The sequence below is a fragment of the Stegodyphus dumicola genome, chromosome 5, assembly GCF_044657685.1.
Source record: "Stegodyphus dumicola isolate Sdum_Otavi_A_Nest chromosome 5, ASM4465768v1".
Taxonomy (NCBI): Eukaryota; Metazoa; Arthropoda; class Arachnida; order Araneae; family Eresidae; genus Stegodyphus; species Stegodyphus dumicola.
Window position 1 is genome coordinate 207,533,019 of NC_140772.1, and position 18,625 is coordinate 207,551,643.

The 18,625-nt window shown below is 31.7% G+C and overlaps 1 protein-coding gene across 4 annotated transcripts in view; it reads right to left on the reverse strand.

The window, feature by feature from the left end:
• LOC118202787 (uncharacterized) overlaps positions 1-18,625 on the reverse strand; it is a 101,287-nt gene that overhangs the window by 27,599 nt on the left and 55,063 nt on the right. For 2 of the 4 annotated variants that reach the window (XM_035374983.2, XM_085817590.1), the window contains exons 10-11: positions 13,693-13,854; positions 8,261-8,419 (exon numbers count right to left, since the gene is read on the reverse strand). The exons of 1 other annotated variant lie outside the window; for it this stretch is intronic. In XM_035374983.2, coding sequence (XP_035230874.2) covers positions 8,261-8,419; positions 13,693-13,854 — 321 coding nt within the window. The remainder of the gene's footprint in view (positions 1-8,260; positions 8,420-13,692; positions 13,855-18,625) is intronic. One more of the 4 variants, XM_085817591.1, reaches the window with a different exon arrangement.

Sequence of the window (18,625 nt, forward strand, 5' to 3'; positions counted from 1 at the left end):
GATTTTTCATTATTTAATTTCTTCAAATATAATGCAGGACTCTAACATTTTGTGGCAACAGTTTGAAAAGTGAACCGACATTTATCCGTCCGACGCAAAATGCCAAAACGAAAGTAATAGTCCTTCGGGATTCAAATCCCTTTGGACTAAAAAAAAAAAAAAAAAACCCATAAAATATATAAAATTATTTTACATGGGAGAAAATAAAAATTTTTAATATAATGAAATTTTTTAAGGTACTTTCCAAGCAAAATGATAAAAATTACAAAAACAGAAATGCATGAAATAAACACAAACTCGAAAATTACTAAGACAAGTTTTAAACTGTAAATACAGGAGACTAATTAATTACAAGCATAAATAGCAAAATCAATTTTAATTCTGTAAAATTCCTCCTTCCCACTTTGAAATCACACCTCTACAAATAATCTAAGATTCTGAATGCTTGTGGCTGTAATTTAAGAAAAGAAGTCTCGGTCATTTTCTCTATTTAAATATGCTTAATTTATGGGCAGATAAAACAATAATCCCAATCCAAGAGAAAATTAGAAAAACAAAATGCTCCAGCAACTTGAAAAACAATACTATTATATTACCAAGTTAGACACTTTATACCTATGCAAAGTGGCTACTACTTAGCATATTTTTTTAATAACGTATTATTGTTCAAGGCAAGTTTACGTAAATAACATCAAAGCAGGTAACTTCTAATCATTAACTGGTTAATATGCTTTCCTGGCAAAATCTGGCTTAAAAATTTCAAACAGCCAGAATTTCCCAATTAAAAAATGATACTAAAATTTTTATTAATTTAACTAATACCTGATACCAGTTAAGTCAGATTCAGAGTAATGCATCTAATAACAGAGAGAACAATAGCACTGTAATCCTTCTCTAATAACAATGCAAAAAATATGATTCATAATCATACATTTTTTAGTCTGCTGCAATATGCAACCCACATAAAAAATTTTAATGGAAAAATAAACTAATTGTCTCTCATTATATCAGCAACAATGGCACGCAGTTTTTAATGATTTCCATCTATCTAATCAAATGGTCGTAAAAGCTCAATTTCCATCCAATATTTCACCTATATTCAATTTTAGTCGATTAAATGTGGGAAAAAAATGGATTACAATTGATCAGAAATCAATAACGCCAAAAAACAAACACACAAACAGGCATTCTTTTTTATATAGGTAGATTTTGTAGAACTTAAATTTTTTATTAACAAACTGTACGATTTGAAAGCAAGCAGCAGCAAAACTTTTCAAAATAAAGCACGGTTTATCTCCAACATGTAAAACTGTTGCCATTTGGAAAAATGTGTGTGAAAATTAGTGTTTTCAAAGTTTTTAATTAATATCTCGGCTGATTAAAATTGTACAAAGATGGGAATAGTCGAAATGGCTTCCTATGAATTTTTGGAATCGGGAATAATGTATTTAATGTTCGGCAATGCCATTTTTATTTCATTGTAAAACTTTGAAATTTTTTATTAACAAACTCTACAGTTTGAAATGCGAGCAGTGGCAACACTTCTCGAAATAAAGCAGATTTTTATATCCAGCACGCGAGACTGTTGCCACTCGGGGAAAATTAGATTTTTCAAAGTTTTTAATTAATATCTCCGATTTTAGCTATATTTTTTTGGGGGGGGCAGAGTGGACATTGACCTTTTGTAGGACCCAGAAGAGAATCGTAGATGGTCATTTGGTGATTATAGCTATAGTAGGGACTGAGTTAATTGCTAACAAACACACATACAGGCATTCTTCTTGATACATATAGGTTAACCAGTTTATATGGAAAAGAGAATTCAAATGAACTTTCTGTTACCCAAAGAACAAAAGAAACATAATGATGCTAATAAACTATAATATTCAAATTATTTTGCATCCCATAAAAAAAGATAAGAACAGCAAAAAATAACTGTAACCGATTTGCTTCTGACTTGCAGTGAAATGGGCAACTTTAGATAATTATTTTCTTCTACTTAGGTCTTTCAGAAGACTAAAAAAAAATATTACTTCCCCCCCCCATGAGGAAGATTCAGTACAGATTTATTACTTGGATTTTCATAATGACAGTGATGTAACTGACGGATTTCCTCATGAATATTTAAAATGAAGGGTTTAAAAAAATTGTTTTGACCATATTTTAATGTTAGTTTCTTTTAATTCCATAAGGAAGTTAACACAAATTACTAAAAAAATAATTTTAACATTACAGTTTTTTTTTTAATTCCACGAGGAAGATAATCAATACAAATTTATTACTCTTCTTACTTGGATTCGTGTAACGACAGCAACATAACTGATGGATTTCCTCATGAATATTTAAAATGAAGGGTTTAAAAAAATTTTTTTGACCATTATGATATATCCATTAACAAATTTATTAAGTATTGGTTTCAAATAAATATGCATTTAATTATAAATAGTTTAACAGCACATGAAATAAAACTTCAACACAATTAAATACTGATATTTGAATTATATTTTAAATTATGCCTGAATACAAATACTATCAAAAATAAAACAAAGCAATGGTTCCCAACAATATTCACTATTCTTGCTAAAAACCTAAGTCTGCATGGTATTTTGTAACTAAATTGGATTAACTTCTTAAGGACCAAATTATTTTTTAATCACCTGCCAAAATTTTTTTTATTGTTGATTTGAAAAGAAACCAGCATGCTTAATTATAATCCAAAAATATATCTACCAATAAAGACCCAATTTGGCAAAAAAAAAAAAAAAAAAAAGAGTTAACTTGTTAAACAACGAGTAACAAAATAAAATATTACTAAAGATCATTCAAACAATGTGAATTGATTCGACTTATGTAAAAAAATGACGGCATAACCTAAATAATATTCATAGTTTAGTGGCACCACCTTATTGATCAGTAACATAACTAAATTCTATCCCAGATTTTAAATAATTTGGATTGAGGGAAAATGATTATTTCTGTAGCCCACAGTGAAGTACAGGACATTATTCTAGTCTAAAATATATTCTGCACAAGAAAATCCCACAAATTATTTTTGAATACAATTATTGTGCGAGTTATTTTTGATATACAATTGTTTTGCATAACTTTGTATGCACAAAGATTGGAAATTTTCTTGCGCAGAATATTTTAGACTAGAATAATGTTCTTTTTTATAATAATTGCATATCTTTGCCCGAACAGGTTTGATAAGACTGATACAGTTAAGTCAGTCTGAGTTACGTCTGGATAAAAGAAATTGCTTAACATTACGCACAACAAATTAACTCGGGTTATTGCCTTAAGTGGTTAAATAAGCATACAAAAGAAAGGGGGGAAAAAAACTCCCTTTTATAAACAAAGCAAAGGGGAAAAACTGCAAATAAAATGAGATAGAAAAGATAGCAGAAAAATGTACACACAGACATATATATGCTTGATTAGAGTTCTCAACCAAGGAGAGAGGAATTTCTTTCAGGACAAAATGCAGTCAGCCTGACTCTACCTGATTACCGTTAAAAACTATCTAAATCTAAATAAATGTACATGTATTTTTCGAGTTTTGAGAAGGAGGGGGGAAATAATCTTCTACCCAGGATGAAAGGTATGTATGCAGCAAAAAAGGATGAGAAACGCTGTGCTAAATAATATGTCCATATGTGAAAAACATCATTTTTGATTAACATGACAAAGATGGAAAAGAACTTCAAGAAAAGACATAAGTATAATGCATTATAAATATTGGGTACTAATATAATTGGGTTGTAAATTAAATCACATTTATTTATCATTATAAAATGGAATAATTAAGAAGCTATTAAAAATACACTGATGGCAGCTCCACTTTTGAGATACAATAGAACAAGTATTGTGAAATCTACTCATATATATATAAACAAACTCTGGGCCAATATATATATGACTTTTGCATAATCTCTTTTTAGCAAATTATGAAAAATGTCTACAAGATGATGTTGGGAACCAACACCAAACTAATTTTGTACACTACTGCTAAGTAAATATATTTATAACACATACCTAAATTCTTTCAAAAAATATTTTTTATGGTATATATTTAACATAAAAAATAATAAATAAAATAATAATGTATATCAAAGTAAATTAGTACAAAATTAACCAATGCTTAATTTAATTGACTACAGCCAAGAAAAAATTACCAGTCATAATACAATGAGCAAGTTAATCAAAAATTAAAATAAATAACTATACAATAAAAATAAGTTAAGGATAAGTCTTATTCTTTCCCTCAACAATTAAAACTCAAGAAAGTATTCACTAATGACTCGTCACCTATTTCAAATTCAAAATTTGTTTATTTTGATGATGCAGTAATATCAGCTGCATTTTAAAAGGATAATTATACCTAAAAATTTCAATACAAAATATGCAAAAGATTTATAAAATAATACTTATAACTAAATGTACAAATAAATTAGGCATTACAGGAAAAGCTTTATAACTAAGCTTCATGCAAAATGAGTTGCAATGTGAGTGTACATAAATACATCCACATACAATTAATAGCAACATACTTATATTTATCAAAACCAAATTCAGCTAATAATTTTAAAAGCAAATATTTAAGTAAAACTTAAATTCTACATTAGCTTGAAGTAGAAATATAGAAAAGCCAAACTAAAACTTTTTTTATCTCATACACATGGCAAACTGCCTTGATTAAAAGAAACATAAATCTATGATTACTAGATGATACATTAGTATAATAGGACAACAAAACATGTGTTGTTGATGGCCCGATTTTGGATACTGTATGGTGCTGAGAAACTTAACTACACAGTTTAAATCCAGCTAAACATCAGTGAAAAAAGCAAGCTCTATATCAGTGGAAGAAAAAACTGGCCAAGGCAGCTTTGACACAAGAATTTACTATAACCAAATTTCCTGTATAAGAAAATTGATTGTGTAGGCATATATACCTACATTCAATTGTGTGCATACATATATATACTAGGTTCGGCTATTAATTTCCAGGACTGGCATAACTGTCGGAGAACGAAAAGTCGGAAGATGGCGCTAATGATTGAAGAGCGTTTTCTTCCGCATGCGCAGTGCAATCGGCGCCATTCTGAACTACGTGTTTCTCGTGGAAAGGAGCATTAAAACGTAACTCTTAAATTCCTATTGTCGAAGTGAAAATGGAGCAAAGAATTAACATTAAATTTTGCTTCAAATTGGGCAAGACAGCTGCAAAAACCTACGAAATATTAAACAAAAGCATTAACCCGCTCAAGAACTTTCGAATGCTTTAAACGCTCTCGGGACGGGCGCGAAAGCGTCAAAGATGATCTGCACACAGGTCGTCCACAATCCATACATACGCCGGAAGCAATTGAAAAAGTTCGCGATATGGCGAAATGTGATCGTGGATTTACTATTCGAGCACTCGCCAATGAATCCAACATGGACAAAGAGACGGTTCGGCGAATTTTGACGCAAGACCTAGGCAAACGCAAGATTTGTTCCTCACCATTTAAGGGACGAACAAAAGCAATTGAGACTGGACGCATAAGGCAAACATATCGACAATGCCGATGCTGACCCTGCATTCCTGGATAGGATGGTCATGGGAGACGAGTCTTGGTGTTATCAATATAACCCTGAAACCAAGTGTCAAAGCTCCGAATGGCGGTCTCCAAGTTCTCCAAGGCACAAAAAATTTTGATTTGAAAAGTCCAAAATCGAGGTCATGTTAATCGCTTTTTTCGATTGTGATGGACTCATTCATCACGAATTTCTTCCTCCTAACATGACTATCAATGGACAGTTCTACACAGAAGTTCTTGACTGATTTCAAAAACAAATTCGTAGAGTGAGGCCTCATTTTCAACAAAATGGGAGTTAGCTGCTGCTACATGACAATGCCCGCCCGCACATTATGTTGCCTGCGAGACAATTCTTAGCCCAGCTTGGTGTCGTTGAAATGCAGCATCCACCATACTCTCCAGACCTAGCACCAGCAGACTTTTTCCTGTTTTCTAAGCTGAAAAATTCGCTCAAGGGAACAAGATTTCAGGATGTCGAAGCCATCAAGAAAACTGTAACGTCACTATTAAAGAGCACTCCAAAAGAGGACTTGAAAACTTTTTTCTGAAATTTGTATAGCCGAGCACAGACGTGCATTACGGCTGATGGGTATTACTTTGAATCATATTAAATAGCTATGTGTTTAACCTTTTTTCTTCTGAATTATTCCATGAGTCCTGGAAATTAATAGCCGGACATTGTATATATATGCAAATTGTTTAAGGACAACTTTATGTTACTACGAAGAAAAAGTATGACCATATATTAATACAAGAAAAGCTACTTCAGACGGCTCAGAGATTACTGCAGTCTTAACAGATGCTCCCCACTTTACAAACTTTTTCAAATACAAATAAACCTGTTCTGAAAGAGTAAAATTTGTTGGGAGTCAAAATGAAAATATTATTATTTTACGACACTTTTTGGAAAGATTACAGTATTTATAACTGTGTAAAATCCATAATGCATGGGAAGATGTAATGGATGTATGCATTAACAACATTTTGAAAAATATGTGGACTCTTATCTTGTTCATTCTCTCAAATGTTTTTTAGAAAACTATGACTGAATTCTGAGAGGTTTGCTAAAGTAAAGTTTGCTGTGCACAATGCCATCCAGTGCTATCATCTTATTTACGACTAAAGAAAAATATAACCTATTCGGACAAGTTTAGACACCTATTTTCTTAAGGAAGATATTTCAGAAACCGGTGTTGATGGCCTATCTAACATGCCAGCTCCTTTCACCTCCCATACAGCCTCCTTCATCATAAATATCCTCTTTACTTGTTGATGAGTCTTCAAAAAGAGAATCTGCTAGTCTCGTCCTCACCTGATTCAAACATGTCTCAAAAACAATAAACCAAGATACATGCTGTATAGCAAATTAATTCTTTAATTATTTTAAATTTTATATTCATAATGTATTGTATTTAAAGATTAAAGCATCATTTATTTGTTTCAGTATTTTTATTGTTTATTTGATATTATTTAGTTCTTATCTCAAAAACATCATGAGAAGATATGCATAGCATTTTACGAAGAAATTCATGGTATAAGCATTCAAAACATACCACCTTCATATGATAGGAAGCATCTGCATATAGCAAATTACCCTCTTATGGAGCAGACCCATTTTTCCATAAGAGTCCCTGAAACATACATTCATGAACACCTACACAAATGAATAATCAGTGCATACTGGGTACAGACCTAGTAACTGCAAAATACCAATGGACTGTTTTGATTCAAAATAATATTTTCCTGACTGCAGAATCACATGTGATGCAACACGAGCACAAAGCAGTTGAGGCATCTGGAATCACCAGCTCACAAAACATTTTTAGCATATAAATTTGTTCACAAAGTCATAGTTATATTTCTGGAGACCATCAATTGTACAGATTTTCTATCTAGCAATATCACTCTTAAAATAACTAGATTCTCAGAGATGAAGATAAAGCCATCAACAAATAAATGACCCAATTTGATAACTGAACGTATTGATTCTGCATAATCATGCATGCTAACAAATGCCAATCACATAACCTACATATTAAAAGGGTGGTGTAATGGCAGCACACTCGGTGCATATTCCAGAGGTCCAGGTTCGATTCCAGAAGAGGGCATTGCACACTTTTCACATCTCCTGTTTCAAATAATATACTGACTCTGTAGTCTATCCTTAAATGTGTTCCTCAAAGCTAAGAATTTCAGCAGTGGCAATGCGGTAAAGCAAGCAGTACAATCAGGACTCCAGAATACTCAGAATTTCTATATTGCTTGTACTCAGGCACTAATTTATTCCTGGAGTAAGTGCATTAGTAAAAAGAATTGTACTGAAAAATAACTCTTTTCCATATATTCTGTTATTCCTGAACTGCCTGTGTCCCTTATACATACATATTCATACAGCAATTATAATTAATTAAATTGTTCTACTAATAAATACTTAACTACTCGCTTAAGATATTGTACTTTTTAAAAATAAACTAGTTACTTTACATATCAAGTTGTGAAAAGCAATAAAAATTATGTAAAAAAGGACTATTTTTTTTTTGTGCTGATTAAAAAAAAGAATACAGTTTTGGTGGCAGGAAGATAAAAATGCATAACTAATAAAACATATAATAATGCTTTGAATACTGCTCAAGTTGGGAATCACCACAGAGTTAATTTTAAGCATAAAAATTATTTACTCCTCTGTCAGGTGGGGCTATAATTGAGGCAAGAGATCTTTCATCTAAATCCCGTGGTGGCATTGCTGCTTCAGGTATTATCCTGTCGTCTTTATCTGCCTCACAAGCTAGAGGCACACTCGTTTGCTGAAAAGATGTAAGATGCATAGGTGGTAGCAGCTAGAAAAGGAATGAAAACAGCGCTTTGTCATGACATTCTGTATTGTGTACTCGATCAGATTTTAATTCTTGATCTCAATAAAATGTATAAACATAAAATTAAAAAATGCACTCCCAATTAAAATGGTAAAATGTGTGAATTAAAAATAACTATAATTACATTTATGTAACTTCATTTATAAATAAAAAATATAAAACGGTTTTTATAAAGTAAGCTTTTATTTAAAACTTAATCAATTAATGAAGTAAAAGTAGAAAACCAAGTAATTACCATGCAGTTTAATGGAAACATGAGATTAAATAACACTCTACAAAATTCATCTATACTTTTTTACCACATATAACAAAAGCATGGGGGTGCCCTTGATAAATTTATAAAGTTAATGGCTGATACTTTCAACAACACAATTTGATTTGCGATATAAAACTGTAGATTAATTTTGTAAAGGAATCTCTTCCTACCATCAAACTATATAAATTTTCTACTTTTAGTTTATTAATTATTTTATGAATATCAAACTATTTCATAAAAACGTCCCCCTTTTTTAGTTTGAATGACATGTTATCAAACATAATTTTTTGACACTGAATAATCACTCTTTTAATCCCAACAATTCTGTTATATCAAGTGGTACAAAAAATCCAGCAAAAACTGCCAAAAAAATCAGAAATTTTGAAAAATCCATTTTTAAAAATTCACCCTACACTATCCATTGGTGGAAACAGTTAAAATTCTGAGATCTACAAAGTTGCCTAATTTTTTTTTTTATTTATTTATTTATGTACAAAGAAAGAAGGATAATAAGCTTAATTTCTTTGAAGGTAATTCTTTCTAGCAAGGAGAGATAGATTAATTAATAAAATCAGTACTAGTTGCTATAAATACTGAAGCTAGAAAAGCCTATAATCTTAACTTCAAATCTCCAATCAAATCATATCTAAGAACCACAATGCAATTTTTTCTTCTAATTAAACATCAGGTGTTTAAAAAAAAAAAAAAAATTACTATAGTTTTATCATTTTTGTTTTAAACAAGGTAAAGAGAATTTTATAATTTGTGAAAACTTCAAAACTTTTTAGTTACAATTAAATTTTAAAATCACAGATGTCAGACATCAAAAATAAGCAATTTTTTTAAATTCATCCCCACACCTCAAAAAATCCCCACAAATTATGTTTCTAGTAGTGCAAGCAGTAAAACTCTGGGACTTTTTTTTAAATGAATGTATATGCAAGAAATCATTACAACATTAAATTTTAAAATAATCTAAATCAAATTTGGGGGGGGGGGGATAATCACTTCACCACACTATACTGTCACCTACAAATAAAATGTACAAAATCTGAATTCAACAGCTCACCAAGTAGTAGTTTAAAAATGAATAACAGTTTTTTCCTACGCACAAATAACAAGAGTGAAATTATATAAAAGCTTATAAAAATATACTCGAGTAACTGGATTTATTTCATTACTTTGGATAACACTGCTATTTTTCTAACAATAATTGCGGAATAAAATTAAAATCAGCAAAGCAGAGACAAGGGACAGCTCTTAAACACCTTTGCAGGGTTTTGAAATATTACATACAAATGTAGATACGTTTGAGAGACATTTTAGCTCTTTATCATAATACTTTAACAGGTCAGCAAATATATATAGTGCAATCAGAGTGATTCCACAGTTTCTTAAGTTACATACAACCTTCAATAAAATACTGCTAAAAAATACCATTACATACACCATATAAAAATCCATATTTTACGTATTATGATGAAACAAATGCAAATAATGTATAAGCTTAAGAGAAAGGGAAATTCAAATTTTGCTTAGAAATGCAGCTACATTGAGAAAATACAACTCTTTTTATAAGAATCTTCTCTCCAATAACAAAATAATACAGCATTTACACTGAATAAATCATAAAAATGTTATACAGTACTGGGGTTGACAAAAAGTTGAGAAAACACTTAAGATGTAAATTTTAAAACGTTTGTACAGGGTTTGTATAAAAAGTATCAGGAAAATTTTTTCGCTCTGATGTGACTGTATATCAGAGGCCACTTACATCGTTCATGCTTGGTGGTGGAAGATGAGACCTTCAAGATGGGCCAAGTGCCTGAGAGCATTTATTCAGGCTAGATCGGATTTTCAATGGAAACTTGCCAAGTGACTCGGTGTAGTGCAAAATGTAGAGAACTATTGTATAAATGAACAGCGATATAACATAAAATTATGTGATGAACTGGGGAAATCAGGTACACAGACGTTGGCCAAGAGTTCGAAAATGAAAGCAGGCCAAAAACTGCACATTTTACAAGCTCAAGCTCTGCACAGATGGCCGAGAGGCTGAGAAGAATGAGCTCCATGCTGAACAACCTTCGACATCAAGAACCTCCAACATGTGCTTGAATTTAGACCATGAATTAAGTGTACGCATGATCACAAATGAAATTGGTATTGGTAAGATTGCACATTATGCACAGTATCACTGAAAATTTGGCGATGCAAAAGATCTGTGCTCGACTCTTCCCGAAAGTCTTGATGGATGACCAAAAAGCAGAGGTGAGAGTCTGCTTGCAAAGGTCATCTGCAACAAGCTGAAGAAGATCTTAGTTTTTTGGACAGCATAACCATGGGAAAAGAAAATTGGATATTTTGACTATGACTAAAAAACAATACAGCAAAGTTCCAAATGGCATGCAGTGACATCAGCTCATTCACAAAAGTTTTCCGTTATAAGAAAATCCAGTAATAACCATAAAACCTTTAGAAAAACTTTCCTTGTTTTCTCTGAACCAACATAATTGTAACTATATATTTCCATTTTTCACCTGGCAAATAATTTTCATATAGCCATCTGCCCCATAAGTTTTACGCTGAGAAACATGTTTTGGCGCTAAGCGATAACCATATTTTTGTTTGCTTGTTTTGATTAGCTTTAAATCAGATTTTATAATTTTGTTTACAGTTCCTACAGAGATATTTAAAGATTTTGCAATAGCTCTTCTGGGGGCTGGAGTTTCCTTTGAAACATGAGATACGACTTTAGATTTAATAAGAGCTGTACGTACTTTTGTTGGGTATGCATTTTTTTTTTTTTCCAAGTCAAATGTAAACTTTGATGTTTCTATCCTTTCATATTAATTATGTCATTTATTTTATATGTAGAAATATTAAAACCATGCTTTTCACATCTTTTTTTAGAACAAGAGTATTTCTCTTCAGACAGCGCTAAAATATAAATTTTGACCCATTGTTTATTTTTCAGCAACATTTTAAAGAAAGGGATATTTTAAAAATCTAATAACAATTTCAATTTTAGTGGACCAATTCAAAAAAGTAAAACAACCACATGTGAAAAGTTTTTTGATTTGATCAAATTATTCATTTTTATTACAACAGAAGTTGTGTTACAATAGGAGTTTTCTCTAGTTTTATACTTAACATATTTTAGGATTAGCAACAATATTTTGCTACTAAACAAGTCAAATATATTTCTTCTTTTCAAAACTTTTGTTGCTGTAATGTTATAGATTTTAAGAACTAACTTTTTTTATTTTTATTTTGTAGATCAAATTTTCAATTATTATTTTTCACATGATGTACTGCTTCTGTTTTACATATTTTTAACTGGGTCCACTTAAACTGGAAATTATTAGTAGACTTTTAAGATTTTTTGCATGTTTATGATTCTGATGCTATAATTTTTGCTTTTAAAATAAGTTTTAAACTTTGAGTCTTTATCGACTCAGAAACTGGCTGATTTATTTACTTCTTTTATTACACCAACTCACTGATGACGATACAGCAAAGGACATGAATTCAGGACAAAATTTTAGTTGTAAATTTCTTAATTCAATTCCCCCCCACCCATATTTTGCCCAATTTTTCTTGCAGTTTACCAGTATGCTTTTGATTTTCTCATATGGTATATTTTAAACTGAATATGGAACGAGTTTTAAATGTATTAATTTTATTTTGCATTTATTGCCACCCTTGTTGCTGCTTTCAGTGTGCAATTGGATTAGGTTTCAAACTGGTTTTTACTTTGCATTTATTCATTATTGGTTTTCTAGCTAAAATTTTTAAAAGTACTATTAATTATGCACTCCAGGGAATTACTGGCAATTTCTATCTTTCCTGTGCACTAAAAAAAGAAGCCCATTTTCAATTTCCTTAGACGCATTAAAGCTCGATCTGAAACTTTTCAGCCAATATTAAATACTTTAAAGACTTCGAGGCATTGCCATCTTGGATGATATTCTTAAGAACATCACTGCAGAAAACGACGCGATGATGGTCATCCAGTAGCCTTCTTTTCAGATTTCACTCCCGACCCCTCATTTTTATTTCATTACCAACTGAAACACTTCCAGAAAACATGGCAACTCCTGTTGTTCCTTTTACCTTGAAATCGGACCTTCAAGATTTTACCCTTTCTGGTAAACCCTACTGCAAAGCTTGGTGTAATTTAAAACAACCCTATTTGTCCAACATTTTTACTTCCATTACAATTCAAGCAGTCGGATGCCGATAGGTATGTTAGCACTTTTTCCTCTCTTTTTACTCATCATTTTTAATTTGGCCTTTTTTAATTTTAATTTTGGGTTATTCTAAGCACACTTAATTTGAGTATTTTAAGTTTTTCTGAACTTTCTAATGTAACTTCATTTGTGCTAGGCAGTTTTTGGTTTGGAGAATTTTAGGGAGTTGTTTAGTCTATGTTTAATTGAAAAATTTGTTAGTTCTCAACAGCTTTCTAAATGAAACTTCATTTGTCAGCGGCTGTGAGAAGGCTGGTACTCTTAAGCTGTCTTATATACTAAACTTGGATTTAAAAATAACTAATTTAAAAGATAATGAGTGAAAGAGTGAATTATGTTTACTTTAACTATTAGTCCATAACATCCATTAAAATTTACTTCCCTTAAATATACTTCCTATGCCTCAACTTGTACTTTCTTTTTTACCCTTCCTTTTTTAAGCTACATGTGTTAATTCCAATTACAAATCTCATGTTATATTGCTTAACTTCCTTAGCCCAATCTTTAAGATGAATTTTTCAAATGAACGTAATAATGCATAACATACACTAATTTTTGGACATGACAAATATTTATGTAAAAAGAATGAATGCACTAAATCTTCAGCAAAATGCTGATTTGAATTGTACTTAATTATGTACAATCAAATTTCAGAACTTTTATCGCTTAAATTACTTAGTGCTAAACATTATTATAACAAGACTAATTTGAAGTATGAAATTAATTACTCTATCATGAGATGCCATAAGAGAGGCAAGTGATCTTTCATCTAAATCCCGTGATGGCATGGGTGGTTCAGGTATTACTCTGTCATCTTTATCAGCCTCAGCCTGAGTTACTGGCAGATTATGAGACAAAACTGGCTGCTGATATGCTGATGTTGGCAACAACTGTAAAAGGAAATGATTTGAATGCTGCTAATATGACGCAGGTCCAAGGCAGTAGCAAAGATATATCTTTTTGCACTTCCATATATTTAACAAACATTATTTTTTTCAATCAGCACAGTTACTCTTATTTTCATAGCATAGTAAACAAAAACAATATTCTAATATATCATCTGTTCTAATAAAAAAGTTTAAGAAAAGTTTAATTTGAATTTATATGCAGCAAAACATTTAAAATATTAATACTATTTAAACAAAATTCTAATAAATTCAAATAATACATCTAATTATTTAAAAAATAATTAATCTATAATTAACTAAAAAATTCAAATAATGCATCTATACTTTTCTTCCCTTATTACAATCAAAAATTTTGGTTTACAATCAAAGCTACAAAAATCCATAACTTAAACACAAATGATGCATATACCATAGTAAACTCTCCTAATCTCGAATCTCTACTTTGTTGATATCCAAGTTTGACACAAATTCCTTCAATGATGCGGTAATTCAAATAGTGCATCTATACATTTATTTCCCCCATTGCAATGAAAAGTTTTGTTTTACAACCACTATAAAAATCCATTACTACATACATTTAGTTAACATATAATTAATATTTTACACACACATTTTAGTTAACATATAATTAATGACAATTAATAAACAAATGTGTTCAAACAAATGCGTTTGAAAATGTTCAAACTAAAATATACATAAAAACTGCGAACGGCACTCAGTAAACTCTCCAAATCTTGAACCTCTACTTATATCAAAGCTTGACACAAATTCCTTCAATAATGGATTATTAGAAGAAATATGTGTTATCTTGATTTCATTTCAACTGCATTACTGTTACCCCCTCCTTTACCCCCCAAAAAACTACCATTGATTTTATAATATATATATATATATAGAATTCCACTTATTAAGTGGCTTCACCTATAATTCAACAGAATAAAATGAAGGTAATTACAGTGCTAATGTTCAAATACTTTTAAAAACAAATTTCTGAATTGTCATTTATAGGGCCATTTGTTTGCAGTGGATAATTTATTAACTGGATCTTATACCTTCAAGTATGCATTAATATGAACTATATATGTTTCATGCTTCTTTTTATGAATTTTTTGGAATATTAAAATAACTAAAATGAAATGGTGTTCTACAATTTTTCCACTGGCATAGCAGCTGTGCACGAGTCAAACACAGAACTAATAGAAAACACTCTGATATGTAATCAACATTTATCCCACAGTTTTGAAATCTACTCGCCAGTTGAAAAAATACCATGCACTTTATTACAACAAAACACAAAACGTTTGCACATTTTATTTGTAATATGATAAAATTGCCTCTCATAAAGTTGAGACCAAAATTACAAATAAATTCAAGATGAAGAATTACATAATTTAATCATCATATTGATAATTATATATACATATTCCACTCGCATGATAAATGTAACATATGGAGCTGCATTTGCTTCACTCTGCAAGTTAAGAATACTTATCACTGCTGCCCCCCTCCAAAAAAAAAAGATTAAATTAATCGCAAACTTTAATGAAGATAACGTTTCAAGCAAAAGCATAGTTAAACTTTAATAAACATAGATCAGCTGAATGCACCTACGACACACACATATATTTTTTTTTTCTCTCTACTGTTTCTTACACAAGATCGAGGTGAGAGGTTAAAACTTTCTGCTACAAAAATAGAAATAAATTTACTTTCCAAGAATATTGAAGTTTGTGTTTATCTAGATCTGGAAGTTGACAAGGATAATAAGCATCCATTTTGTGGCTGGTTCGAATTACTCAAACATTAGCACAATAAAAGCCATGCCAGAAATTTCTTGTGAAGAATGGTAGTAATGATATCGATGAATATCATTTGAAACGTTAAAATCATTTACTGTGTTGGTCTTGACTGAAACATTCTTTCCATATACGTTTTTCTTAATTAGACAAAGTTATTTACAGAAACATGCTGTAGCAGAAAATTATGAAATATTGTTTATACAAGGAACAATACTGCCCAGCTCCCCATTTCAAATTACCTTTCCTGATAATGGAAAAATCTATAATTAATTTTCAATATATGAATGAATGCTTTTAGATACAGGGGTTGGACAAAAATATGGAAACATGTTTAAAAAACATGTTTCTTTGCTTAATATGGTGTAGGAAACCCGTTGGCATCCAAAACAGCTTGCAGTCTTCTCGGAATGGATAAATACAGTCCCTGTATGTTTGCCAAGGGAATATTATATCATTCTTCCTGCAAAACGGTGGCAAGTTCAGATAACGATGTTGGCGGTGGATAACGAGAACGCACTTTCCGTTCCAATGTAGACCACAAAGGTTCGATAATATTCAGGTCTGGTGACTGTGGTGGCCAGGGGAGATGGAACAACTCATCCTCGTGCTCAGAAAACCAGTCCTGGACAATGCGAGCTGTGTGAACAGGGGCTTTGTCATCTTGGAAGACACCATCACCATCGGGGAACAAAGTTTGTACCATGGGATGAACTTGATCGGCCAAAATGTTCACGTAAGTCTTGGCAGTCATGTGCCCTGACACAGTTATCATGGGGCTAGCAGAGAACCATGATATGGCTGCCCAAACTATAACAGACCCCCCCCCCATGTTTCACTCTTGGCAATAAGCAGTCTGTATTATAGGCTTGAGATGGCGTTCTCCAGACGTAAACTCGGCCAGAAGTGGGAAACAATGTGAAAGAAAACTCGTCAGACCATATTACTCGCTTCCACTGCTCCATAGTCCAGGCTTTATGACTTAAAACACCACCTTTTCCTGTTACGGGCATTAGCATCACTGATGAGTGGCTTCTCAATTGCAGCACGGCCAGCAATTCCCTGTTTATGAAGCTCCCTTCTAATTGTTTTGGTACTCACAGGGTTTGGTAACACAACATTCATTTCAGCAGTAACTTTTGCAGCTGTGGTCTTCTTATTTTTCGTCACAATTGCCCTTAATGATCGTCTGTTACGATCACTCAAGACACACTTTCGTCCGCCCTGTGATTTAGCAGATGATGTTTTTCCGCTTTTCAAATATGCAGAATAAATCTTCGATACGGTACCTCTTGAAACACTAAACACCTCGGCTACCTTGCTACCATACGTGGCACCTACCATACGTGCTCCAACAATTTGCCCACGTTCGAAGTCTGTTAACTCTGACATAATGTATATTCAGAAGTAAAACCAGGAGATCAGGAGAAATTATGTCTGTGTATGTGTAAAATTTCATATATAAGGTATACAGGAAAATTCTGTGGAATAATGTTATTTGCAAGTTTCAGCATACATGCACTTTTATTTTCACTGTTTATCATTACAATTATGCACATATGCCCTTCTAAATCAACAGAAACAAATGTGTTTATCATTATTAAGTAAAATGCAATCATGTAAATATGGCTACTGATAAAACTTATTTGTAACACTGTATTTTGTACAAATTCCCACAAAGAAGAAATGTTACAGAAGTGTGTTGAAATTTAGTGAGAAGCAGGTGATTTTGACCTAAATGGTAAGCCAAGCTCTGGGCACCCTTTTTAATCGATGACAATATTGGCAAGACTATGATTGAGCAAGATCCTTTTCTGACAACACTGGAAACTGTGGAAAAGCTTAATCCAGTTCAACAAACCACGTTGGACTATATTCATAAACTAGGGTTGGTTTATAAGTATTCCAAAAGGGTGCCTTCTGAGTTAAGTGAGAAAAATTGCACGATAGAATCGTCATACGCACATTTCTGTTTGCTCAGAACAAAAACGAATTCTTTTTGAATCAGATGGTATGGTGACGAAAAGTTGGTTACCTACAAAAAATATCATTAGGAAAACAACATACCATGACACCAGACAACCTGCCACCTTCTTTATTTTCCCCCACCTCTAAAATGAGGCTGAGCCTGAATAAGCAGATGTTGTGTACGTGCCGAAGGACCCATCCATTACAAGCTTTTGAAACTTAATTTGAGAATATGCTGTTAGCAGATGGATGATTTAAAGAAAGTAGTCAAAGAAAAGAACCTGGCGATGTTCAATAGAAAGCACATCATACTGCATCATGATAATGCCAGACCACATGCTGCTTTGGCAACTCGAAAGAAAATCGTAGGGACAGGCTGAAAAATTCTGCTGCATTCATTACACTCTTCAGAGCTAGAACTCTCTGATTATCCCTCGTTTCTTTCCTAACAAAATTTTTTGAAGAGAAAAAGTTCAAAATTGAAGTTAATGTCAGCTAAGTACTACTTGAGTTCTTCGCTTCAAAGATAAAAACAAAAAACATAAAAAAAAAAAAAAAAACATTCTTCAAAAATGGTATTTACGAATTACCATCACGCTGACCATAAGTAATATCAAAAATTACACTGTATAATAAACATTATTAATGGATAATATATTATTTTGTTTGCTTCCCAAATGGATAGAATTTTCTGAAATTATTCTGGATTTTAACCCTAAGTTTTGTCTCAATAAGAGTAATGGTGACCAAATTTATAAGTTTTTCAGGTATTGCAAATTCTCTCATAGCTTCAATTAAATATTTTCTGTTTATTGAATCGTAGGCAGACTTAAAAATCAACAAAAAGGTGGTGCGTTACAATACCATATTTAGTAGTTTTTTCCAAAATTTGCCTAATGTTAATTTGCCTAAAGATTTGTTCTGCTGCAGATCTTCCTTTGAAGAAACCACATTGGTAATCACAAACAATATTTTTTGTATAAGTTACA